Here is a 27,311-nt window from a genome sequence, read left to right on the forward strand (position 1 = left end):
TAGTGGAGGTGATGGAATTCCAGGTGAGCTATTTCAAATCCTGAAAGATGATGCTGTGAAAGTGCTGCACTCAATATGCCAGCAAATTTGGAAAACTCAGCCTGGAAAAGGTCAGTTTTCATTCCAGTCCCAAAGAAAGGCAATGCCAAAGAATGCTCAAACTACTGAACAACTGCATTCATCTCACACACTACCAAAGTAATGCTCAAAATTCTCCAAGCCAGGCTTCAACAGTACATGAACTGTGAACTTCCAGATGTTCAAACTGGATTTAGAAAAGGCAGAGGAACCAGAGATCAAATTGCCAACATCCACTGGATCATCGAAAAAGCAAGAGAGTTCCAGAAAAACATCTGCTTCTGCTTTACTGACTATGCCAAAGCCTTTGACTGTATGGATCACAATAAATTGTGGAAAATTCTGAAAGAGACAGGAATACCAGACCACCTGACCTGCCTCTTGAGAAACCTGCATACAGGTTAGGAAGCAAGTTAGAACTGGACATGGAACAACAGACTGGTTCCAAATTGGGAAAGGAGTACGTCAAGGCTGTATATTGTCACCCCGCTTATTTAACTTATCTGCAGAGTACATCAAGAGAAACACTGGGCTGGAGGAAGCACAAGCTGGAATCAAGATTGTTGGGAGAAATATCAATAACCTCAGATATGCAGATGACACCACCCTTATGGCAGAAAGTGAAGAAGAACTTCAAGAAAGAGCCTCTTGATGAAAGTGAAAGAGGAGAGTGAAAAAGTTGGCTTAAAGCTCAACATTCAGAAAACGAAGATCATGGCATCTGGTCCCATCACTTCATGGGAAATAGATGGGGAAACAGTGGAAAACTTTATTTTTCTGGGCTCCAAAATCACTGCAGATGGTGACTGCAGCCATGAAATTAAGACGCTTACTCCTTGGAAGGAAAGTTATGACCAACCTAAACAGCATTTTAAAAAGCAGAGACATTACTTTGCAAACAAAGTTTCGTCTAGTCAAGGCTATGGTTTTTCCAGTAGTCATGTATGGATGTGAGAGTTGGACTTTACTGAGCACCGAAGAATTGATGCTTTTGAACTGTGGTGTTGGAGAAGACTCTTGAGAGTCCCTTGGACTGCAAGGAGAGCCAACCAGTCCATCCTAAAGGAGATCAGTCCTGGGTGTTCATTGGAAGGACTGATGCTGAAGCTGAAACTCTAATGCTTTGGCCACCTGATGTGGAGAGCTGCCTCACTTGAAAAGATCCTGATGCTGGGAAAGACTGAAGGCGGGAGGAGAAGGAGATGACATAAAATGAGATGGTTGGATGGCATCACTGACTCAACAGACATGAATTTGAGTAAACTCTGGGAGTTGGCGATGGGCAGGGAGGCCTGGTGTGCTGTGGTTCATGGGGTCGCAAAGAATTGGACATGACTGAGCGACTGACCTGAACTGATGCTAGATAAACAGTCCAGATAAGAACAAAAATTTATGTCCCAAAGCATTAATCTCAGCTTTCTATATAAAACTACAAAAGTCCAACAATAGGACAACCATATTAAGTCAGTGAAGGAAACACGCAACCTTTGAGTTGTTTATTCAGTATGTAATAATGTGTGAAGATACTTAAGTTATCATGTGTAGTTAAAGCCAAATAAAAATCATTATGCACAATATAATCTCAATCACATTAAAAGGTGTAAGAGAAAGGAAAAAAACCTACAAAAAAGAAAGCAAACTATTAACAGAGTTTGCTCCCGAGTGCTGGACAGGTAACTCTGTGCTTTCTGTACCTTTAATTTTTCTGAAGCAAACAACTATTATTTTTATAATCAAGTACAAAGATTAAAACTTTCACTATCTATAACAGCTGAAATTCAGAGAGTTAAGTGACTTGCCATAAAGTAGAAGGTACCAACTGGCAGTAAAGACTAAAACCCTTATATCCTAAATCCCAAATCCAGGGCTTTCATTCTTGCCACAAGTTTTCCCCTAGAATTGCTTCCCTATGTTTTCCCTTTCTAAATCCCAGTTGTCCCAATTAACTTTCCCAAATAAATATTAACTAGTTCAGATTTATTACTTCTAGAAATTGAAAGACTATCAATGTGGCTATTTCATTAAAAATTAATACTAATATGGCACATGCTTGTAAAAAACAGAAAATACAAAAAACTAATGCTCAAGTTGTAAACTTACTGTGTGAAAAACTCAAGAAATTAGATAAATTAACAGATTATACCCTCCTCATAAGTCATGGCTAAGGGCACTGTGTAACCCACTCTGAGCAGTCTTTATGAGCAGCTATAAAAGCCAGGCTAGGTAAGAGAAGAAAGGTAAGGCAGGCTGTTGAGTCTTATAAAAAAGTAAAATGACTAACTGTACCTGACCAATACATCCCACAAAATTTTTGCTAAACATCTGAAACAAATGTAGCTTATAACTTTATACTACAGAAGTCATTAAATATTTGAACTGGCTATTATTCTGGCAGTCAAAATAAGCCAAGAAGTCGGTCTCTCTTTGTGTCAGTATAGGCTGATAAGAGTACATTACCAGAAGGGATCAGGCCTGTGAAGATAACTTTCAGCGTGAAAAAAAGCCCAATCAATTCTACAATCAGAGCCCAACTCCAACTTGGCAGTCAAAACTGGCACCATATCCACGGCAGACAAGTCATACAGGAAAGTGGGATCTAGCCTCTCCCTCCTGTTCTTCTGGAGTCATATTAAACCATTAGGACACATGAAATATGTGCAACTGTAGTTCTAAATGAACATTTCAGACAACTGTCTTCATTCTAAGTGGTAGCCCAACAGCAACATTGTCTCGAATCCCTTATTGTGTAAGAAGACAGGCCCAGGGATGAAGTTTCTCAGCCCAAGTTCCAGCCCCTACCAGCATGTGTTTTTTTTAACATAGCTGATTTCATTCTTCAGTACTGAAAACATAAGTCCCTGTTACGTCTTCCTTTCTTAAGGAAGAGACTATCTTAAGCTAGAGCAACCACACCAGCATCATCCCCAATGCACAAAACAAGGGGCTTTTATTTTGATGAGTTTACTAGAGCCAAGTCTGCAACCCGGGCGCAGCAGTCGGGGAGCCGCAAAGGCGCCGTCCACCTCTCGGCATGCACGGCCCAAGTGACAGCGACTGCACTCAGGGTCACGACACTCGGCCGGGAGGCTCCAGGATCAGTGACGGACTTCGCCGAGGGATTTCCGCACGGGCTAACCGACAGACTTTCAGTATTCCCCCCCTCCCCCCAAATTGTCCATTTCCTTCCCTAGCTTGATCAGAAATCATTATGTCTACAGGGTCTTTTCTCCTCCTGCATTTCCTCCGAAGAGGTTTTCGAAAAGAAAATTCCAGGATCTGGATTTATCACCTCACATCACGGCAATTAAAAAGCATCTTTTGTCAAATACAAGGGAGCCCCGCGCGCGTAGCGACCGCCGGGCCCATCAGCCACGGCGGCGGCGGTTCGGTCGCCGCCCTCCGACTCCCAGACCCCGAGCGCGGCTCTCGGCCCAGCGACGCAGGCCCACGCGGGCCTCGGGAGGGCGGCCCGGCCTCGGCAGCTCCGGGCGCCGCCCGCGACAGGCAGGGATACTGGGGGGCGGCGCCCACCTGGGCCAGGGCGGGCACCTGCGGCCGCGGCGGCGCCAGGCCTGGAGTCGGCCAGCCCCGCTCCTTCCCTCGCCTCCCGCCGCCTAACCTGTGGGCTGTCCTCCAGCGTCTCCTCGATGGGCAGCTTGTCGATCCCCGGCATCGTGGCAAACGGAGGGCGGCGGCAAGAGACGAGGCGGCCGCCCACAGCTCCCCGCACCCGCCCGCCTGCAGCAGCTGACCCCGACCCGCCCTCTCTCGCTGGCTCCGCCGCCCTCGCCGGGCGCCGAGCGGCCGGCGCGGGAAATCCCGCCCCGCCGGCCTGCCTGCTCCGCCTCTCTGCGCGCTCATTGGCTCACGACGACGCCCGTCAGCGCAGCGGGGCTGTCCCGGAGGTTCCATCGCTGCCCCCCGCTCCGCTGAGAGGTAGGGACTTGGAGAAGGCGAAGGTGTCTAAGGCGGCCTTCTTTGCGCACCTCGACAGCTACCCTTCGCGAGCGGTTGGCTATAAATCGTAGGGGATCGTCTTACCTCAGCAAAGCGTGCGTCTCCTGGAACCAGAGCTTCGAGTGAGGACCGTTCTGGGGAAATTGGGACGGTTTTACTTCTCCCTCAACATTTTTCGTCAGAGACCACGAAAGAGGCCTCTCTGCAGGCGCCTTTAGTTTCCTCAGATTATAACCTTCCCAACTGCCCGCAGCGTCCAGTCTCCCCTCTCCAGCAAAATGGTGCTGGCTAACTCAGATGTCTGCGAGATTAGTTGTGTTGTTAACTTGGCTTTCTGGTAAATTCGTGGATAGTAGACTCGAAAAGATTTTTTTCTAAGCATTTAGGTATCAATATATTCATTAAAAAACCCGACTTTGCTGCCAATTCATCAGTTCTTAGCTGTCCTTGAGAGACTGACATTCCACAATTCACACTTCCGTATTTCTTATTAATCATAAGTGAAAATATCTTTTTAAAGTCAGGGTACACCGATTTATTATGTTAGTAACTGATTAGCATTTCTGTTAAAGTTTTGGAAGAATATTTAAACAGCTTCTTCAGCATCTAACTTTTTTTTAATAAGAGAAAGTGAGCTGTACTTCTAGAATTTGATCTGGATTAGAACTCCTGTCTCTTTTGTCCATCTTTGTGTCCAGATTCTTCATGGAAGAATCTTTATACAGAGAAAATGGCAGAATTACTAGTGTCTTCTAAATACCTAGCCATTAATCCCACTAGTCCATCCCATTTTCATTCAAGAAATATAAGAAATGCCGAATAAAGACTATTAGTTGCCCAGTTCCACAGATAAATTGGAATGAATCCAGGTACGGTGGAACAAATCCAAATACAATAACTGGAATGGAAGTTACTTACTTTAAACTAAAATACTAGATTTTCCCAAGATCTCTTAAAGGAAAAATCAAATTTTAAAAGTTTTCCCAAGTAGACTTGCAATGTAGTTTCACGGGATTATTCATAGCTTTCAATAACTTTCAGTAAGAGCTCTCCCCTTAAATTGTTTATCAGCGAGTCACCCTGTATATGAGATCTTTAGTTTCTGAAAGGTAGTTTGGAATCAGTTCCTACAGTGTTACTGGTTGCCGGCTGCTTGAATGTACCCGGCATCGGCATGGTACAGATCTCAGCAACACAACTCTGGCCTTGGACATTTCTTGTCTATTCTGTCAGCACAATGGCGTGCAACCTGACTCTGAATTAAGAAGACTTTCACAGTAAGTGACATTCTTGGTTGAACTGTGATTAGATTGTAAGTGAAGGAAAAGAAAGTTGGTGACAATTGGTAAGAATCAGGAGTAAGTGACAAATGAAAACAAAGTGTAAGAAAGAAGAGTAATTATATGGTGTAACTGAAGTTTGGCCTGTTAACTTGGCCAAACTAAATAATTCCAATGAAAAATTATCTTAGGTATCTGAATTACCTGGGTAGGGTATTATCATCAAGTTAAATGGTTTCTTTTTTTGTATGTTCCATGCTTCTAAACTGTATTTTTGTAAAGGGTTCTCAAGAGGCTATTATCAGAGAGGGGCAAGGAATTCTTCCTGGGTTCAACTGATTAAAAAACAAACAAAAACAAGTTGACTATTCAGTTGTGTGGAGAGGCAGTTCAGTCAAATTATAAAACTAGAAAGATTCTTAAAAGGCTTTCTACTTGGATTCTGTAGCTTTAAGCTACTGTTCAGTCTGCTCATCCAGAAAAATAATTGTATTTCCTATTTTAAAACACGCCTAAAGTTGCAAGATTGCAGTTTCCTTTGATAGCTAGTATAAGTTTAATCAGCCTAAGTTCTGTACAGTTGATCAAACTCGATTTCTTTTATAGAGGAAATGAGGCTTGTTCAGAGTATGCCTCAGGGGTTCCTAGAGACTCACGTGTGGGTAGCACAGTAAAAAAAAAGCTTTGGCCAGCTAGTTAATTTTATGGAAGGTGAGGCAGGATTAAATGACATCCACCAAAGAATTCACTGAGACGTTTCACACATATAATTTACAACAAAAAGCTGTACAGTTTGTTAAGTAGATTTGTTAATTATTAGTCTCTGAAAATTATTATAATTAGGTTTTTACATGATACTTCTTGAAGTTCTGGTCTGTGGTATTATAGGAAAGGATCCGATAACCAAAATGACACTGGTGTTTTATTTTTTTAAATGATCCCCCTAGGTTAGTGGTGACCAAACTTATGCACACATAAAAGTCATCTGGGGGAGGTTGTTAGAATACAGATTATACTATCTTCAACCCAGCAGAAGAGTCTGATGCCATTGGTCAGAGGTAGAGCTGGGAATCTTGCAGGTGAGTCCAAAGCAGCTCATCCTCAAACTGCATGTTGAAAATCTCTCTGCAGAATGGAAGATAACCATTTCCCTTACCCAAATAACTGTGTATTTTAGACTATTAAAGAGTCAAGTAAACATTTAGGAAAGAGTCTTTAGTTCCAGCTGAAGGTGGTGAGAGGGGCACCATTTCCAGAATCATCTAGAGAGCTTGGGAATCCTACTTCTTAAAAATATCCCCTGAAAGACTCCATCAATCTCACATTCTGGCGTAATTCATACTCCTTTCAAGAGCATAATGTATACTTCAAATAATTCTAGATGTTACCTAATAAATCACTCCTTAATGAGGCTCACTTTAACAGATAATCCAGGTTTTTTTCTTATGTCTAACTGAGTTGAACAAAATTCAAGAGTATATTAATTGGTAACTGGGGATCCTGAGTCACTTCCATCTACTCTAAAACATTTGAACCAGTGGTAGAGGTGGGAAAAGCTTTGGGCAGTTGGGAGTAGAATAAAATGTTCTGAGGATGTGTTGCAAAAAGAGGTAGGTGGGCAACCAGGACTATCAGATTCTTCATTGTGCCAGTGCAAGCCACCCTCTGGCCTATCTTAATATTAATACTATTGTTGTTTTTGCTCTTTGCCACAGCATCCTTAGATTGTATATATATGGCTAAAGCATAAATCCTTAAAAAGGCAAATTCTATAGCTTCTGCTTCTTGACTCTGAAAAGAATGAAACTTTATTTCTAGGATAATTGTATATGGCTGTTTCTTTTATGGTCACCTTGATTCATTTTTAGAAGATGAGGACATTGTAAACCAATTTTTTTGACCAATCTGAGAACCTTGAAACCAAGCAGCATTATTCCTGTTTCTTTGGGGAGGTGAATAAAAACATGAGCATGAGCTCATGGACATGGACTGTGGAGCCAACCTAGCTGACTTGGAATCTTAGCTTCAGTCTTTACTAGTTTTGTGACTTTAGGAAAGTTTCTTAATTTCTCTGTGTCTCCATTTTTTCATCTAAAAAGTGGGGCTTAATGTAGATAAATGTCCTTTATCGAGCAGAAGATATTAAGAAGAGGTGACAAGAATACACAGAACTGTACAAAAAAGATCTTCACGACCCAGATAATCACAATTGTGTGATCACTGACCTAGAGCCAGACATCCTGGAATGTGAAGTCAAGTGGGCCTTAGAAAGCATCACTATGAACAAAGCTAGTGGAAGTGATGGAATTCCAGGTGAGCTATTTCAAATCCTGAAAGATGATGCTGTGAAAGTGCTGCACTCAGTATGCCAGCAAATTTGGAAAATTCAGCAGTGGCCACAGGACTGGAAAAGGTCAGTTTTCGTTCCAATCCCAAAGAAAGGCAGTGCCAAAGAATGCTCAAACTACCGCACAATTGCACTCATCTCACACGCTAGTAAAGTAATGCTCAAAATTCTCCAAGCCAGCCTTCAGCAATATGTGAACTGTGAACTTCCAGATGTTCAAGCTGGTTTTCGAAAAGGCAGAGGAACCAGAGATCAAATTGCCAACATCTGCTGGATCATGGAAAAAGCAAGAGAGTTCCAGAGAAACATCTATTTCTGCTTTATTGACTATGCCAAAGCCTTTGACTGTGTGGATCACAATACACAGTGGAAAATTCTGAAAGAGATAGGAATACCAGACCACCTGACCTGCCTCTTGAGAAACCTATATGCAGGTCAGGAAGCAACAGATAGAACTGGACATGGAACAACAGACTGGTTCCAAATAGGAAAAGGAGTACGTCAAGGCTGTATATCGTCACCCTGCTTATTTAACTTATATGCGGAGTACATCATGAGAAACGCTGGATTGGAAGAAGCACAAGCTGGAATCAAGATTGCCGGGAAAAATATCAATAACCTCAGATATGCAGATGATACCACCCTTATGGCAGAAAGTGAAGAGGAACTAAAGAGCCTCTTGGTGAAAGTAAAAGTGGAGAGTGAAAAAGTTGGCTTAAAGCTCAACATTCAGAAAACGAAGATCATGGCATCTGGTCCCATCACTTCATGGGAAATAGATGGGGAAACAGTGGAAACAGTGTCACACTTTATTTTTTTGGGCTCCAAAATCACTGCAGATGGTGACTGCAGCCATGAAATTAAAAGACGCTTACTCCTTGGAAGGAAAGTTATGACCAACCTAGATAGCATATTGAAAAGCAGAGACATTACTTTGCCAACAAAGGTCCATCTAGTCAAGGCTATGGTTTTTCCTGTGGTCATGTATGGATGTGAGAGTTGGACTGTGAAGAAAGCTGAGCACCGAAGAACTGATGCTTTTGAACTGTGGTGTTGGAGAAGACTCTTGAGAGTCCCTTGGACTGCAAGGAGATCCAGCCAGTCCATTCTGAAGGAGATCAGCCCTGGGATTTCTTTGGAGGGAATGATGCTAAAGCTGAAACTCCAGTACTTTGGCCACCTTATGTGAAGAGTTGACTCATTGGAAAAGACTCTGATGCTAGGAGGGATTGGGGGCAGGAGGAGAAGGGGACGACAGAGGATGAGATGGCTGGATGGCATCACTGACTCGATGGACGTGAGTCTGAGTGAACTCTGGGAGTTGGTGATGGACAGGGAGGCCTGGCGTGCTGCGATTCACGGGGTCGCAAAGAGTCGGACACGACTGAGCGACTGAACTGAACTGAACTGAATGTAGAGAACCTACATGGTAGAGTCTGGAAGATGTTTAATGAGTTTTCAGGATAGTGCTGGGCACAATAATTTTTCAGTAAAAATAAGCTAAGTATTCTTTTCATTTTAAATGTTTTAATGCTTTTAAAGCAGCTTTCATTTTCTTCATTTCCCCCTCTTTATCATAACTAAAGAAATCATTATTTTCTAAATCAGAAGACTCTCATTGTTGTAGATAATTTGGGTAGTATTTTAAATAATATAACCATTATCCTTGCTAGTGTTTTACCACTTTGATTTAGAGACTTTTGCAGCCAAAAAAAAATATATATTAATATATATTGTGTTATTCTGGAGAAACGGTGTAGGTACAAAGCCAGCAAAGGCTGTTACTTTGTTTTTTGGTCTTTGTTTTTTGGCAGTGGGGAGAGGGGAGATTTCCAAAGCTTAAAAGACATAGACCTACATGACATTTCTACTCCCCAGAAGTTCTCGGGAGCAATAGGCAAGTCATTGGAAAAGAGATTGCTGTTAGAGAAGCCAATAAGTCCCATGACTGGTAAAGTATTGAAATCATTTTACTTTTTGTTTTTTAACTTTTTATAGTACTACAGAGGGCAGTAAAAAGAGTTACTGAGAATTGAGTATACCAGTACTGTTCATAGATCAGTTGGTAAAGAATCTGTCTGCAATGCAGGGGACCTGGGTTCGATTCCTGAGTTGGGAAGATCCCCTGGAGAAGGAAATGGCAACCCACTCCAGTACTCTTGCCTGGAGAATCCCATGGACAGAGGAGCCTGACGGGCTACTGACCGTGGGGTCACAAGAGTCAGACGCGACTTAGCGACTAAACCACCACCAGTGTAGTTAAGTGTCACAGTAAATCAGCACGTCCTTCCAAAAACACTAGATGGTGCCGTAAATTTAGTTTTGGGATTTTAAGCTGCCTCAGGAGCCCTGGGATTTCTTTGGAAGGAATGATGCTAAAGCTGAAACTCCAGTACTTTGGCCACCTCATGCGAAGAGTTGACCCATTGGAAAAGACTCTGATGCTGGGAGGGATTGGGGGCAGGAGGAGGAGGGGACAACAGAGGATGAGATGGCTGGATGGCATCACTGACTCGATGGACATGAGTCTGGGTGAACTCTGGGAGTTGGTGATGGACAGGGAGGCCTGGCTTGCTGCGATTCATGGGGTCGCAAAGAGTCGGACACGACTGAGTGACTGATCTGATCTGAATGAACAAAATGTTAAAAATCTCTGCCCTTATGGAGCTACAGTTTAGTGGCAATGGTAGGAAGAAAGACAATGAAATATAAACATAATATGCAGTATAAGAAATAAAGTATATTAGAAAGTGGGGAGTGCTATGGAAAACAGGGAAAATGAGGTGAAGAGCAGTTGCAATTTTAAATAAGCTTGTCAGAGTGGAGTTCATTGAAAAGGTGACATCTGAACAAAAATGTGAAGGAGTGAGCAATGAGTACATCTGAGGAAAAAGTGTTTCAGGAAGAGAAACAGCCAGGGTAGAGGCCCTATGCCCTAAGGCAGGAGTGGCCTTTCTATTTGAAGGATTGCATAGAGATCAGAGTGGCAGGAAAGGGGCGAGCCAGGGTGGAGGAATCTGTTGGGGAGGAGGAAGAGAAGATAACATCATGTAAAGCCTAATGGCCTAAGTGAGGATTTTGACTTCTACCCTAATTTTGGATAAAAACACTTTTAATTGAGGTTATGATTTGAAACAAATATTAGAGAAGCTAAACTACTGATATGAGATACCATAAATTATGCACAAATTAACATTGTCTTAAGTAAACTCAGTACTTTATGAAATATACTGATTTAAAGGAAAAATTATATGAGTGATTTAGCTAAGTCATGATCAAAATAATATAGGGGCAAAAATAATGTCTTAATAACAGAAGACAGTGAGTTCATGTAAAAACAAGTGTATGGTTTTTCTTCTTCCCTTTCTAAATAATTCAGCCCTAAAGCCATTGTGTGCATGCCCAGTTGCCCAGTCACATCCAGCTCTTTGTGACCCCATGGTCTGTAGCCCACCAGGCTCCTCTGTCCATGGGATTGTCCAGGCAAGAATACTGGAGGGGATTGCCATTTCCTCCTCCAGGGGATCTTCCCAACCCGGCGATCGATCCTGTGTCTCCTGTGTCTCCTGCATTGGCAGGCAGATTCTTTACCACTTTAGGGGCTTTAGGAAAGCCCTTAAAGCCGTTAGGTGGAACCAAATAAAGTAGGAATTTATGCAGGGTGGTGAGACACAGGGGCCCAGAATGAGGTGTTGGAGTCCAGCAAGCGGGGTAGGGCATCCCCACAAAGGAGCGCCCTGGTGTGCAGTGCCAGAGCCTGTTCAGGGCGTCAGGGCAAAAGATGGGCAAAAATGGCATTTTGGTGGAGAGACAACCCCCAGGCAATAGGATGTTGGAGCAAACATGGGGTGAGGATACCTGAGAGGGCTGTTTTGGTGTTCAAGCATGGTGAGGGCTTTTGTGCATGTTGAGAGCTGGCTGCATCTCTGTGGGGAAGGGATGGTAGCAGTGGCAGTTGGGTTACATAGGGGGATACATGCAATAGGTAAATATATCAAGGATGAAAAAAAAGCCAGGATTCTCATTGTCAGAGAAGGGAATTACAAATACTGTATGGAAAGGGGGAAAGTTAGAATGCGCCCTCTAGTGCTAGCAATGGCACCCCACTGCAGTACTCTTGCCTGGAAAATCCCATGGACAGAGGAGCCTGGTGGGCTGCCGTCTATGCGGTCGCACAGAGTTGGACACGACTGAAGCAACTTAGCAGCAGCAGCAGCAGTGCTAGATTGGAATTAGAGGTATCCATGGTTGCTAAGAGTTGGACACGACTGAGGGACTTCGACTTTTCACTTTCATGCATTGGAGAAGGAAATGGTAACCCACTCCAATATTCTTGCCTAGAGAATCCCAGGGATAGGGGGGCCTGGTGGGCTGCCATCTATGGGGTCGCACAGGGTCGGACACAACTGAAGCAATTTAGCAGCAGCAGCAGCAGCAGCAGTAGCATGGCTTCCCTGGTGGCTCAGACGGTAAAGAATATGCCTGCAGTGAGAGAGATCTGGATTTGAACCCTGGGTTGGAAGATTCCCTGGAGGAGGGCATGGCAACCCACTCCAGCATTCTTGTCTGGAGAATCCCCATGGACAGAGGAGCCTGGCAGGCTATAATCCATGGGGTCGTAAAGAGTCGGACACAGCTGAGTGACTAAGCACAGCACATGTGAACTCACAGGTTTCAATACATGTATGGGATATAAAGTGTGTATATGTCATATACCTGCATTTATTTCCTACCTTTTTCATTGAGAAAGCCTTTGAGAGAGATGCCCCAATAACAGTGGATGCACATCTGAGTCTATATCTTGGCTTCCAAACACTATTGTTCATTAAAAAGAAATAGGACTGGTCAGAGAAATGGCTGACTCTAGGTCTGGAGCAAGAAAAGAATAAGATATACCTGAGACACTTTATGCTAGGAGGTAGAAAGTGCTCAAAAATGATTTGTCAAGGGACTTCTCTGACAGTCCAGTGGTTAAGACTTCCCCTTCCAATGCAGGGGATGTGGATTCAATCCCTGGTCAGGGAGATCCCACATGCCTCACAGCCAAAAAACCAAAACATAAAGCGGAAGTAACGTTGTAGTAGATTCAACAAAGACTTTAGAAATGGTCCACATCAAAAAATGATGTGTGGAAAGAACACAAGTCAGCTTGAAGGGGGCTTCCATTAGCCAAATCAGGGGAAATTTCAGCATCACTGTAAGTAATGAGATTATAACTCCTTAAATAAAATAGAAAACCATGAGTTCATATTGATATAAATAAATGAATAAAAACATTTGTTGCAAAGTATTTGCATAGGCTTAAAAATAACCTCACCAAAAAAACCCACTACATTATAAAGGGGGAAAGAGTAACTTTCTAGTGGGAAAACCTGGCAGACACCATCTTAATCAAATGCTGAAAGTTGAAATCACCAATAATGAGACTAAAATTATATGCTACCTGATAGGAAATAATGAGAATACAGCATCAGTTCTGTGTCATCCCCTCAGAGATCACAAGGAAACATGAAACAAATCCTAACTGAAGAAGTACTGAAAACACTGCTGAAATGACAGCTGCCTTTTTAAATTATAACCATTTAGAAATATATATTTACTTTAAGTCAATTCCACTAATATCTGAGTTGCTAGATGGTGGAAATGTTATTTCCAGTTATCTTCTAGTACTAAAATGAGCTCATTTGTTTAGGTTATATGTGTGAACTGTATAACAATAATGTTTACAAATCCAGATAAATTCTCCTACAGTATTTTTAGAACCTGTATTATTTAAATTGTATGCTGCCAATTTTCATTAGTTTTTTACCTTCTCAGTCTGGGGAACTATATTTTCATTCTGAGGTAATTCAGTTTGCTAAATACTTTGTCACTTGTTTATATGATTAGAAACACAATTTTCAAGTGGTAAACTCTCTTTCACCTCTACTCCTTCTGTTAATGATGTGTGAGTGCATGCTAAGTCACTTCAGTTGTGTCCAACTTTTTGCGATCCCATGGACTCTGGCCTGCCAGGCTCCTCTATCCATGGGATTCTCTGGGTAAGAATCCTGGAGTTGCCATTCCCTTCTCCAGGGGATCTTCCTGACCTAGAGATTAAACCCCCATTTCTTGGGTCTCCTACGTTGGCAGGCAGCTGATACCATCTGTTTGGTCACAGAAACTAGAAATGTGGCAATCACAGTCACTTTCTCCCTCTTACTCCCCTCAACAAACAGACACACACACAGACACACACACATACCCCTATAACTACACCTAATTGGCCTTCATTATGTTGCTTTTCTCTGACGTTTTCCTGAAACATCTCTACCTAAAGACATATCTGAAAAGCCTTCTAGTAACATTGATAATGGTAATAAATGATAGCAAATAATTTATGTAACATTTACTATGTGTCAGGGATTATTTCAAGGGCTTTGCAAGTATTAATCTCACTTGATCCTCAATTATCCCCATTTAATTATAGAGGAAACTGAGGCACAGAGAGGCTAAGTTACATAGCCAAGGTCACATAGTTGAAAAGAGTCAGTGCTGGAATTTGGACCCGGGTAGTGTGACACCAGGGTTGGGCTCTTACAACTCATCAGTCCTATTCAGTTTCACTCAAGCTGATTTGGGCCCCTTTTTGCTCCCATGCACAACCTCTTGTGCACACATCTTTAAAATTTTGTATTTATTTATTGGTGTTCCTAGAAGAATAAGAGAATTATGCTACTTATATTTACAAAAGTAGAGAGAATAATGAACCCACGATATTATATTTTTATTCATTAGAGACAATGAATCTACATATACCCATCACTCCAATTCAGCACTTACCAACATTTTACAATACTTGCTTCAATTATCTTTCTTTTCTTTCTTGTTTTCCTGAAGTATTTTATTTATTTAATAATTTTATTTAGTTATTTTTGGCTGTGCTGGGTCTTCATTGCTATGCGTGGGCGTTCTCCAGTTGGGGCGAGTGGGGGCTATTCTTCCTTGTGGTGGACAGGTTTCTCATTGTGGTGACTTCTCTTGTTGCAGACAGAGCACAGGCTCTAGGTGTGCAGGCTTCAGCAGTTGGCACATGGGCTTAGTTGCTCTATGGCATGTGCGATTGTCCCAGACCAAGGATCGAACCAGTGTCCCCTGCATTGCAAGGTAAACTCTTAAGCCCTGGACCACCAGCAAAGCCCTTCTGAAGTATTTTAAACTAAAACCCAGACATTCTGAAATTTCACCTATAAATATTTAAGTAGAATCTTTTAGAGGGACTTTCAGTAAATGTAACCATAATCACATCATGACACCTAACAAAATTAATATTAATTACTACCTTCTTAATCATGAGTTTCTTGAGGGCAGAAATCATTTCATCTCCTGGTTACTTAGTACATCCCTGTACATGCTGGAGTTTAATAAATGTTTGTTCTGACTTAAAAGTTTGTTTTTAAGTTGATAAGAAAACCATGGCATTTATCCTCCAGAAACAATGTTATAACTGACAATCAGGTTCTCAAGTTAACTGACAACTCTAATTTAATCTACAATGATTAGATTAAGTAACACTAACGTGTAGGCCTGAGCCCCTGGAAGCCTTAAATCCTGAACTATTTTATTTTTGATTACTGAGTCTAGGGAAATCCTGAGTCTAATTTAACCTAGCCCTGAATTTTCTTGTCCTCAATGTCAGTCTGGGGAGGACATAAAGACGGGCTATACTGGGTGGGAGCGTTCATTGGTAAAGATTTCTTGGAATGAAATATGGCAGAATTCACAAAAAGCATATTATTTTTTTCTTCATAATAAATTCTGGTTTATTTTTGGGTGACAAAAAAATAATATATTCTTCAAAGAAACTTTTTCATGGAAATACTCCTGCATATGTGCTAAGAAGGTATTCATTGTTTGTTAGAGTTTAAAAAATTGGAGACACCCAAGTGCCGTTATCAAGAGAGTAGTTCAGTAAATTGTGATTCTTCCGCTTACTGTAGCATCAGGCAGCTATTGAAGCATGGGATGGAGCTGTATGTGCTTATGCCATGTCAATATAGGGAAACCACATTGCAGAACAGTACGTGTGTCTGGCTCCCTGTGGATAAAAGCGTGTGTGTGCAGCTACCTATTTATGTCAAGGCATTCTAAAAAGATAGGAAGGAGCACTAAAGTGTTAATAGTGGATGCCAGTGGGTTGGACAGTAAAAATGGGGTAGAATTGAAGGAAACTATCATTTTACTCATGTACCATAGTAAATATTAAATGAATTTTTTAAAATCAAAAGGCATCAGTGTTTTAGATAATTTTATATCAAATTTTTAAAACCAAGAACTTGATATATACAAGAGGCACTGTACAGAAAACAATTTTGACTGGTTTGAAAATGTACAAATATGAAACTATAATCTTTTGAGATTGAGAAAAGCCTAAAATGTTTTCTAAATATAAATAGAGTGAACTTTTCTACAAATCTTTATTTAATATCTTATGTTTGATGAGTACTGAGATGGTTGCCAGGAGAGACAAAAGTATGTGTGAAATAATCCCAACTCCCTGGTGGCTCAGATGGTAAAGACTCCACCTGCAATGCAGGAGACCCGAGTTCGATCCCTGGGTCAGGAAGATCCTCTGGAGAAGGGAAGGGCAACACACTCAAGTATTCTTGCTTGGAGGATCCCATGGACAGAGGAGCCTGGCAGGCTACAGTCCATGGCGTCGCAAAGAGTAGGACACGATTAAGCGACTAAAGCTTATTCTTCAACCTTGTAACCACTGAGGATTATACCATATGTTTCAAGTAATAGCAAAGGCTAATGGCCTTAGGAATGACAGAGTATCACAGACATGAATTGTGCCTCAGGATTTTAAAATTGTAAGCTCAGATTTTAAATGAATCCCCCACAGGTAGCTAGTGGGAGCCTATTGTACAGCACAGGGAGCTCATCTTGGTGTTCTGTGATGGGAGGGATGGGAAGGAGGTTCAGGAGGGAGGGGATATATGCATACATACAGCTGACTCACTTCTCTGTACTACAAAAACTAACAGAACATTGTAAAACACCTCTATTAGTTCAGTTCAGTTGCTCAGTCATGTCCGACTCTTTGTGACCCCATGAACCACAACACACCAGGCTTCCCTGTCCATCACTAACTCCTGGAGTCTACTCAAACTCATCTCCATTGAGATGGTGATGCCTTTGAAGCATTTCATCCTCTGTCATCCCCTTCTCCTCCTGCCCTCAATCTTTCCCAGCATCAGGTCTTTTCAAATGAGTCAGCTCTTCACATCAGGTGGCCAAAGTATTGGAGTTTCAGCTTCAACATCAGTCCTTCCAATGAACACCCAGGACTGATCTCCTTTAGGATGGACTGGTTGGATCTCCTTGCAGTCCAAGGGATTCTCAAGAGTCTTCTCCAACACCACAGTTCAAAAGCATCAATTCTTTGGCGCTCAGCTTTCTTTATAGTCCAACTCTTAAACCCCAATTTAAAATAAGGAATCCCCCATCTCACTTTTATTGAATTATAGTTACAGAATGTCATAATGTCTAATCTGTGGATTACCCTGGAGTGATATATAAGTAGTTCATAGAAAACTGGGAATACTTTTACACATTAAGAAGCAATGGCAACAAGAGCAAACGCACAACATTTACGTGTATTTACAAATGTCTCCTCCTCCTAGTCTCATCTATCCATCCGTCCATTTATTTATTCATTTAAGAAATATTAATTGAATGTCTACTTTGGCATTTTTCTAGGAGATACTGAAGGTGTTAACAGTAAAATCTAAAGTCTTCTATATATTTTAGAAAACATATTTAAAAATTCTGAGGGTCTCAAATAGAACAGTGGTATTCTTACGCATAAGTAAGAGGCTAACGTCATGAAGCTTTGCTTATTGCATTTCTTTCTTATCCTCACAGCCTGGTTTTCTTTCTTATTATACTCACAGGCTGATTTTCTTTCTTATTGTGCTATGACTGGTTTTTTGAAAACTCTGCCAAAACATCTAAGACATTGGGCATTTTTCCTGGTAGTTAATGATTTGAGGTTTAGTTGAAATACATAATTAGAAAATGTTAGCAAAGCCTGAGTTGATTCACAAGTTACTAGAGCAAAATAAAACATAAACATCTCATTTTTACTTCATCTTGTACATACAGATGTCTAAAATACAGACTTCCAATTTTACAATTCCTATAATCTCTTCTCTTCAATGTCAGTGTGTCAGGCTTTTATTTCTTATTTCAAAATAAATGTTGAAAGATATCGAGGATTGATTATATGGAAGGTTTCACAACCCTTTTCTTGGTTGATTGGTGTATTTTGATGTTTATATTTTGAAATCATTGGGAAAGATGTTATAATGGCCATTAATTAGCCATCGTGTATTATCCTTTTTATATGTGTCAACCTTCAGTTTGCTAATATTTTAAAGTTTTTGTGTCAGTGTTCATGAGAGATATTTGTCTGTAATTAAAAACAAATTTTTTTGTTATCAGGGTTATTCAGACCTCATAAAACAGATTTAGAAGGGTCCTTCCTCTTCCATTTTCTGAAAGAGTTTGTTTAAGATTGGTATTTGTGTAAGATTTTCTTTAAATGTTTGATAAACTTCACCAGTGAAGTTATCTTGGCCTGAAGTTTTCTCTGTGGGAAAGAATTTGATAACCAGTTCTGTTTCTTTAATAGATATGTAGCTAGTCATATTTTCCATTTCATGTTGTTTCAGTTTTTGTAATCATATAGTTTTTAAAGATTCTTGCCTATTTCATGTAAGCTACTGAATTTACTGGTATAAAGTTGTTCATTATATTCTTTTTTTTTTTAATGTCTGTATTCTCTGTAGTGGTATTACCTCTTTATTCCTAATATTGGTAATTTGTGTTCTGTCTTTTGTTCTTGTCTCCCTACAGGTTCCCCTTTCTCAGTTTTTTATGATGGAGCTTTTTAGATAAATTATCTAGTGCTGCGTAAATCACCCAAAACTTGGTGGTTTAAAACAGTAGTGTTCATTTAATACCTCTCACTGTTTCTTTATGTCAGGAATTCAGGAGTGACTTGGATACCCAGTCCTGTCTTGTAGTTTCCATTAAGATTGTGGTCAGATGTCATTTGGGGCTTTAGTCATCTGAAGGCTTGAATGGAGCTGAAAGATTCACTTGCCAAGTGGCATATTCACATAGCTGGCAAGTTGATGTTGACTGTTGACAGGAAACTTCAATTCCTCTCCATGTTGGCCTCTATACCTATCATGGTGGCTGCTCACGTGTGCTTGCTTCTCTTTGATTGTGAGATTATATTTGCTTAGTTTTAATCTGTGGGAATTTTGTGACCTAAATTAGCGAGGCTTTCTCCCAGAGAGCGTTTGGTCTGCTTTTGCCGGGAACCAATATTAAAGTGAAAATGGGGAGTGAAAAAGTTGGCTTAAAGATCAACATTCAGAAAACGAAGATCATGGCATCTGGTCCCATCACTTCATGGGAAATAGATGGGGAAACAGTGAAAACAGTGTCAGACTTTATTTTTGGGGGCTCCAAAATCACTGCAGATGGTGACTGAAATGGCAGCCATGAAATTAAAAGACGCTTACTCCTTGGAAGGAAAGTTATGTCCAACCTAGATAGCATATTGAAAAGCAGAGACATTACTTTGCCAACAAAGGTCCATCTAGTCAAGGCTATGGTTTTTCCTGTGGTCATGTATGGATGTGAGAGTTGGACTGTGAAGAAGGCTGAGTGCCGAAGAACTGATGCTTTTGAACTATGGTGTTGGAGAAGACTCTTGAGAGTCCCTTGGACTGCAAGGAGATCCAACCAGTCCATTCTGAAGGAGATTGGCCTTGGGATTTCTTTGGAAGGAATGATGCTAAAGCTGAAACTCCAGTACTTTGGCCACCTCATGCGAAGAGTTGACTCATTGGAAAAGATTCTGATGCTGGGAGGGATTGGGGGCAGGAGGAGAAGGGGACGACAGAGGATGAGATGGCTGGATGGCATCACTGACTCGATGGCCATGAGTCTGGGTGAACTCCGGGAGTTGGTGATGGACAGGGAGGCCTGGCATGCTTCGATTCATGGGGTCGCAAAGAGTCGGACACGACTGAGCGACTGAACTGAACTGAACTGAATATTAAAGTGACCTCAAGTGAGAATCTTCTGTTCAACTCTCCTACCTACTACTAGCCTGAGGGTTAGAATCCTGGTTTCAGTGATGCTAAGGATTTTTGCTCTTGTGGGTGACCTCTTATTTATCATTTGTCTGCTGATCACTGCTCCCAGTTCTGAGTTCAATTCTTGGTTGTTGTGTTTTTACTGTTTCGTGTGGTGAGGAAACAAAATTTCCCTTACGTGTTCAGACCTCAGCATTGCACTTGAAGATATATTTTATACAAGATCTAATTGTTTTGTAGTGGAAGAGTCTTTCAAGGAATATGGCCCAGCATATTGCTATAACAGAAATATCTCATTCATTCTCCAGTTTACTTCAAATTTGGCTTTTTTTCTCTACCCTTCCAGCTTGCCAAAGTTGACAGTAACTCCCTTGTTAACAAATCTGTGGATACATTTCTGTCTTCTTTTTACCCAGCCTCTTAGCATTGACACAGCTGATCATTCATTTATTATTTCATCTAGTTTTAGCTGAGCACTGTTGTGGATACTAGAACAAACAAAAATTCTAAAGATAAGAAACAGGCAATAAACAGGAAACAAGATGAACATACAATAAGACAAAAGGGAGGAGAGAGGGCATCAAGACTCCTGAAATTTTTTAAGGGACTGAAAGAGTAAGCCTCATTGGAAAAAATTGTATTTAAGGAAATACTTGAAGGAGGTAACAGAGTAAGTAAACTGTGAGAATATGTGAGGGAAGAACATTCTAGGGAGTGAAAACAGCCAGTGTACAGGCCTGAGGCAGAACTGTACCTGTGTTTTCAGGAAGAGGAGAGGTCTCATGTAGCCAGAACAAAGTCAGCATGGGAGATGTGATGAAAGATAAGATCAGATTGGGAAGGGGAGCTGGCAGATCATGTGACACTGTATATAACACTAAAAAGACTGACTTTTACTGAGATGGGAAGCCATTTTTTGAGCAGAGTTGTGACATGAACGGATATGTTTTTAAATAATCCCTCTCGCTGGCTGCTGTGTTGATAGAAAACCATAAGGGATCAAGGATGGACGCAGTGAGACCACTTAGATATTGTTGTAGCCATCTTTCTCCTTGATCCTTTTTCCTCTCTTGGGTTGATTATCATTTCTCCACATTTTTCCCTTGGCTTACTACCTGTTTCCTTCTCTAGTTCTTTTTCCAGCACATCTTTTCCAATTTCTAAATATTGAAATATCTCAGACTTGGTCTTAAGATCCTTCTTGTGTCTAGGGTCATTCACTGGGTGATCTCATACAAACCTCTGGCTTTTAATGGTTTTAATACATATGATTTGTGCTAGTGATGCACAGACTTAGAGATTCAACCCTGAGCTCAAACTCAGAAATCCAGTAGCCCACTTGCAATCCAAACTGAAACTTCATTTCTCCCCAAACCTTTCCTCCCCTAGTCCAGGCTTCCACACCCCAATAAATGACACTGTATTTGCTCAAGCCAAAAAAACAGTCATCCTTAATGCCTCTCTTTCCTTCATTTCTCCTAATCCACCAGCAAGATGTGTTTTTCTGTTCCCACATGAAGGAGCTGTTTCCTCCACAATGCTGTATGTCAAATGACCTCAGAAATCTCAGTAGCTTAATAAACAATGAATATTTATTTTTCTCACCCATGAAACTGCAGGTCAGTTGGTGTTTGGCTGAGTTTGCCTGGGCTGTGCCTGCTTAATGGCAAGCTGCAGGATGGGGTGGGGTCTCCTTCACGTGTGTTCATTCTAGGGCTTAGGCTGAGAGGCAGCAACTGCCCCACGGATGACCACACAGTGATGTCAGAAGCTCAGGAGGGCAAACCAGTCATATTTCAGGCTTCTAGTGTGTTGCCGTTCACTGAAGCAAGTCACATGGACAAGCCCAAAGCTGAGGGGTGGAAAGTACACTGTATCCACGATGAGGCCACAGCAAGGGGATAGCTATATAATATATTGTGGGGATGAAAGAATTGAAACTAATTATCCAATTACTTCATCTCCCACAACCTCCTAAAGAATTGTACCACTTCCCAGATCCACTGTTAGCCATCATCTCTTGCCCCTGGACAGTTATCTCTCTTCTCATCATACCTAGAACAATGCCTTGCATTAGTATATGCTCAGTAAGAATGTAGTGAATAAACAACTCTCAGGTGATCTTCGATTTCACTGGTTGCACTCATCACTCTTCAGTCTCTTTCTATGTAGCAGCCAGGATGGGATTTTAAAACTGTAAATCCTATCTGTGCTATAAAGAGAAATATATCTGGTCTCTGTCCCTGGTTCCAGGCACACAGCTACTAAATTTCTTAGAATTTCCTGAGTAATAAGAGTGATAGGAACATCTTTTATTCTAATGACATGACTCTTGGTGGGCTTCTCAATAGCTTCAAGATGTGGGCTGGTTACAGGAAAGACCAAACCTAGATTAGAGGCTTATAACTTTCAGCCCCACCTGCCAGCCTCAGGGGAGGGTCACCAATAGCTGATGATTAATCAATCTTGTGTATGTAATGAAACTCCATAAAAAACCCACTACAAAAAGATCAGGATTCTGAGAGCTTCCAGGTTGGCAAACACATTGAAGTGCTGGGAAGGTGGTGCCCAGAGAGGGCATGGAACCTCTGTGCCCCTTCCCCACACCTTGCCCTACACATCTCTTCCATCTGTTCCTGAATTGTATCTTTTCTAGTAAACGTAAACAGCATGCCTTCTTGAATTGTGTGAGTTCTAGCAAATAATTGAACCTGTGAAGGGGAACTCTGAATTTACAGTTGGTTAGTCAGAAGTACAAGTGGCAACCTGGGACTTGCAAGTGGTAACTATAGTCTTGGTGGACTGAGCCCTTAACCCGTGGGGTAGTTGGGGTCAGAATTGAATTTTGGATACCCTGTTGATGTCTACAGAGAACTAGAGAATCGCTTGGTGTGGAAAAGCCCATATACATTGGGTGTCAGAAATGTTGTGAGTAAAAACAACTCAGACTGTCATATTAGTCCCAGCTTAAAACCCTGCCCTGGGTTCGCTTTGCACTTGAACTCCTTACCACGGTCTTTATAGGTCTTCATAAAGGCATCCATTATCCAGCCAGGCCTGGCTCTCCAAACACTAGCATCTGGTACCACTCACCGCTCTCTGGCTAACTGCCCTTTTCCTCCTCAAATATTCCAATACCTTTCAGCTGCAAGACCTTTGTACTTGCTGTTCCTTCTGACTGGAATGCTCTTTCTCAAAATCTTGGCATGCTAGCATTCTCTTACCCTCAGCTAAAATGTTACCTCCTGAGAGAGGCCTCCCTGACCATCAATACTTAAAGACCCTCTTCGCACCCCACCTCCACCCCTGTTATGTTTCATCACCACCACTTTGTTTATTCCTTTCAGTGAGTTTATCGCTCTCTGAAATGACCTTGCTTTTGTTCATTCCTAATCCTAGAATGGTGTCTGACACATGTTAAGTGCTCTGTAAAAGTCTGTTGAGTCGATATATGAGAAAACATTGCCTCCACATTTTTAAAGAAACTCTTTGCTGTCTTTTATTTTCATACATACTCATCCAGATGTAAAATGGTATTAAGTCCACATAAAATCAACTCAGGATAAATAAAAATATTGCAGTGTCTGTGTTGATAAAGCAGAAATTGGGGACTGCCTCTAGGGCCCTGGTCTGTGGGGTCGAAGGTCTCAGTCAGGCCGCCTTCTACCTCCCTTACTGAGGAGCCAGCTTTCCTGGCTCATCTTTCTCCTTTTTCCCTCCTCATCATGGTTAATGTACAAGATTATTTATTTATTAATATTTACAGTTATTGTTTGTGGGCTGTCTCACTGCCCCCCACCTCTGCCGCCACCACGAGCTTCATGGGCACGTGAAGGCAAGGACCCTGTTCGGTTTTTAGGTACGCAGTAGATGTTCTTCCGTTTGTGGGGTGGATCAGTGAATGAATGTCTCAAAGGAAAGGAAAGAATCTGGAAGGCCGAGAATCAGTCTCTTTCTCCAGGTCGCTCCAGGGTAGGGGAGCCCCCACCACTGACTGTTTACCTTCCAAGACACTGTAGGCAAAACCTCCATGACGATATATGTTTACTAGTTTATTTATTGTCAGAATGGCTTTGCTTATATATTTATAACTCCATCTTGTGTGCGTGTTTCGTTTTCTGTGTGAATTCTTTGTTCACATTGGGGCTCACATAAGGAGGAATTTAGCTTAGTATTTATGACATCGTGATAGGAAGTGACATCACGACAAGGCAAAATCTGATAAAGTTCCGTTCCATTCTGTAGAGGCTGTTTCCTCCTTGAGCACACACTTCTTTTCTTCTTCCCACAAGGAAAGCCCAGTAGTTGTCTGAATGCTGTATAAAACTGAGCACTTAAATTTATCATCAGGAAGGTATTAAAAGAAGAGGAGCAAGAGAGTACAAGAACTAAAAGTGTTACAACTTTGGTGAGAAGTGGTCACTTCAGAATCGTCTCATTTAGCAGCTATATTTCTCTTTTAATTTCACATTTTCTTAGGATAATGAAATGAAAATATTTTGTTCTTGGTTATTTTTCACAAGTCTTCTTGTCCTCATGAGAACCATCCAGTCTCTCAAAATATCAACAGAAATTTTTCTTTAAAAGATCAATTATGCATTTTTCTTTGAAACAACTGATGGGAGAGAAATTCTTCCTTTAGTTTGAATAGGCATACTTTTAAGTTGCTTGGAGGTAGTTATATGTGAATCTTCATATTAACTTGTATCTCTCTCATTTAAAAGAAAAGATGAGAGAAGAGGATTAACTCATTAATTATTTAAAATACTTGGTGCAACTGTTCCTTGTTAGTTAATCCAGGCACTTGGAAGAAAATTACACTCAGTGTTAATAACATTGCCAACCTTTTCCAGTATGCTGCACTCCAAATACTATTGTGTTTTCATTGACAACAGTCACTATTACATATGCATGTGAAAAACGGGCATTTTCATCAGAATTACTGTAATAGCATTAAGAGATTATTATTTTTCCAATTTCTTTGGAAGAAAATTCACTTAAATTAGATTATTTATTACTTGACTGCTCTTCTGTCTTGCCTGTATGTTTAGGTAACTGGAGTCCATGAAAGTATAAACTTCAGAATAAAAAGCATGATTTTATACATTGATGATTTCAAATAAAAGAGGAGTGCTAGTCTGTGTGCATCATTTCTTTTGAAAAAGTTAAGTCTGTGTTCTGTTTAGGAGAGATAACACTTTTTGTCCCTGTAGGTGGCCCCCGTGGTGTAGCCATTAGTTGCTAATTACTTGCAAACAAATAAACAATTAACTCCTGGAGCTGCTGGCTGGGCCAGTGTGCATTGACATGCTAAAACTTTCTGAAACGGGATTTTAATTAGTGACGTTCTAAATCCAGCCCCCTTGTCTGCGGAGCAATAAGGTGAACTGCAGGAAGGTCCAGCCCCGGACACGTGGGGCAGAGCCAGCCAGGGAGGCTTGGAGCTGTTGCTCTGTACAGCCCACGCAAGGATGTCTCCTAGTCTTCAGGAAGGTGCTCGGCTTGGGGAAAGCAAACCCTCACCCTGTGCCTTTTCAATTGAGAGTATCTTAGGACTGGACCAGAAGAAAGACTGTGTTCCATCGACGAAACCCCACAGGCCCTGGGCGGACACCTGCGGCTCTTCAGGTATGCCACAACTTAATTTTTTAATTTCTTTGTTAATTTGTTTACAGTGTTTAATTTGGCCTTTTTTCTTTTTTCATATTACATAGACTTAGAGAAAAACTTTACTTTCATCCAAGTACATAATTGAAATATCTAGCACTTTTAATGCCTCCATCTGAGTGTTATGGGAAATAAAAAGAACATTGGCCTTAGATCCAAGTAGGTATGAAGTGCACCCATGAGAAATGCCAGGAGCCTTCATTTACTTCAGAAGAGCTCTGGGTTTATTTGCCATATCATATATTCTAAATCTTCTCATTGAAGAATAAATGACATTCAGAGGCCAGAATGTGTTCTCTATCAGCAAGACAGGACTCTCATTTTTGTTTGCTTTTTGGATTTTGGTCTCCTGTGAAACCCAGAAGAATTCTACTAGGAAAGTTAGAGACAAGTTTCTGAAGTTACTTCTTATATACAACTTTGTAGAATATAGAAATGGACACCTAAAATGTTATTTCTTTTTTCTCTTTTTAGGGAAAGAAGTTAACCTATGTCTACATGTCCCAACTCTTCCCAGTGGGATCTCATTACCTCAAACTGTGGATCACTCAGTCCCGGAAGAAAGTGTTTGGAAATACGAAGATTACTTTGCACCCTCAGAGAGACTTTCTTTGAAAAGAGAGTTGAGTTGGTATAGAGGCCGAAGACCCAGAACTGCTTTTACTCAAAACCAGGTGGGAAGTTTTTTCAGCCAATAATCTTAATACAAAGGCTTTAACTGATGCCCTGTTGGGCAAAAAGCCCATCCACTTTGGGATCTCAGTTTAGAAGCCTTATTAATGAAACAATAGACCGTATCTCTCTCTCTCTCTCTCCCCTTTAACAGTTTCTGGATAGTCATTAAAAAAAAAGCTTACAGATTAATTGCCCAAGATTTGAATGCAATTATTTTGCTATACAAATTAAAGTCTATTTTATGATGAGAGACCAAAGATCAACATTTTAAATAACTATTTCCTTATTCTTAGATTGAAGTGTTAGAAAATGTCTTTAGAGTAAACTGCTATCCTGGCATTGATATCAGAGAAGACTTAGCTCAAAAATTGAACCTAGAGGAGGACAGAATCCAGGTAAATTTTCAGACTTAGTTATTACTTGTAGCAATGAAAATGTTAATAATAACATTTCTGAGGTCTGTTTTTATCTTCCCTTAATTTTAGATCTGGTTCCAAAATCGGCGTGCAAAGCTGAAAAGGTCCCATAGAGAATCACAGTTTCTAATGGCAAAAAAAAATTTCAACACAGATCTTCTGGAATAAATAGAAAACTAAACATGTGGAATTATCTTCCAGTTGCAGAACATGAAGAATTAATGGAAATATCAAGTATTGAAAATGTTATGTTTTCTGTGTTTAATCTGAGTATTGTCATTTTTATTGGAAAATATATTGTAAATAATTACTATTATAACATGGCACCTGTTATACTTGGGCACTGTTAGTTACAATAAAGGCCTTTCCTATATATTTTAATAAACATTTGCAGAAAAAGCCAGTTATTTTTGGTGAGCAAATTTAATCAAATAAATTTGTTTATTAAAATCAGTAAACTCATAGCTAATTGACTCTACAACTGGATTCCATTTACAAAATAATTCAAGTCAAATAGTCTGAAGAATGGCACAAAGATGTGATTTGTTTCAATAAATTCCCTTCAACTGCATTTTGAAATATGATTATATTTAATATAGCATATGATTTATTCATGAATCTTTTGTTTCTCTATTTCTGGCATAAAGCAGTGAGATTTTCTTACCATATATCAATACAAATTCTTATAACACTCTAGTTTCAAGTTTTTTATTCAGCAAAGTTATTATGCCAA

At 40.7% G+C, this 27,311-nt stretch overlaps 2 protein-coding genes across 9 annotated transcripts in view; one reads left to right on the plus strand and one right to left on the minus strand.

Moving 5' to 3' along the window:
- The window catches only part of APPL1 (adaptor protein, phosphotyrosine interacting with PH domain and leucine zipper 1), a 34,462-nt gene extending 30,593 nt beyond the window's left edge, over positions 1–3,869 (minus strand). Inside the window, exon 1 of the mRNA XM_086367360.1 lies at positions 3,698–3,869. Coding sequence (XP_086223486.1) covers positions 3,698–3,751 — 54 coding nt within the window. The 5' untranslated portion in view covers positions 3,752–3,869. The remainder of the gene's footprint in view (positions 1–3,697) is intronic.
- Positions 1–26,981, plus strand: part of HESX1 (HESX homeobox 1) — a 39,797-nt gene extending 12,816 nt beyond the window's left edge. The window contains exons 1-6 of one of the 8 annotated variants that reach the window (XM_086367386.1): positions 5,192–5,312; positions 14,692–14,808; positions 25,364–25,448; positions 25,962–26,161; positions 26,456–26,557; positions 26,648–26,981. In XM_086367386.1, the coding sequence (XP_086223512.1) occupies positions 14,752–14,808; positions 25,364–25,448; positions 25,962–26,161; positions 26,456–26,557; positions 26,648–26,746 (543 nt within the window). In that variant the 5' untranslated portion in view covers positions 5,192–5,312; positions 14,692–14,751 and the 3' untranslated portion in view covers positions 26,747–26,981. Of the gene's footprint in view, positions 1–3,940; positions 5,313–14,620; positions 14,809–24,038; positions 24,229–25,033; positions 25,449–25,961; positions 26,162–26,455; positions 26,558–26,647 lie in introns of those variants that run through there. The other 7 variants (XM_086367387.1, XM_086367381.1, XM_086367385.1 and 4 more) reach the window with 7 other exon arrangements.
- Positions 26,982–27,311: the final 330 nt, after the last annotated feature.

The sequence above is a fragment of the Bos grunniens genome, chromosome 22 (genome assembly GCF_055505025.1).
Source record: "Bos grunniens cultivar Pamir isolate PY7600 chromosome 22, Bosgru_T2T1.0, whole genome shotgun sequence".
Classification (NCBI taxonomy): domain Eukaryota; kingdom Metazoa; phylum Chordata; class Mammalia; order Artiodactyla; family Bovidae; genus Bos; species Bos grunniens.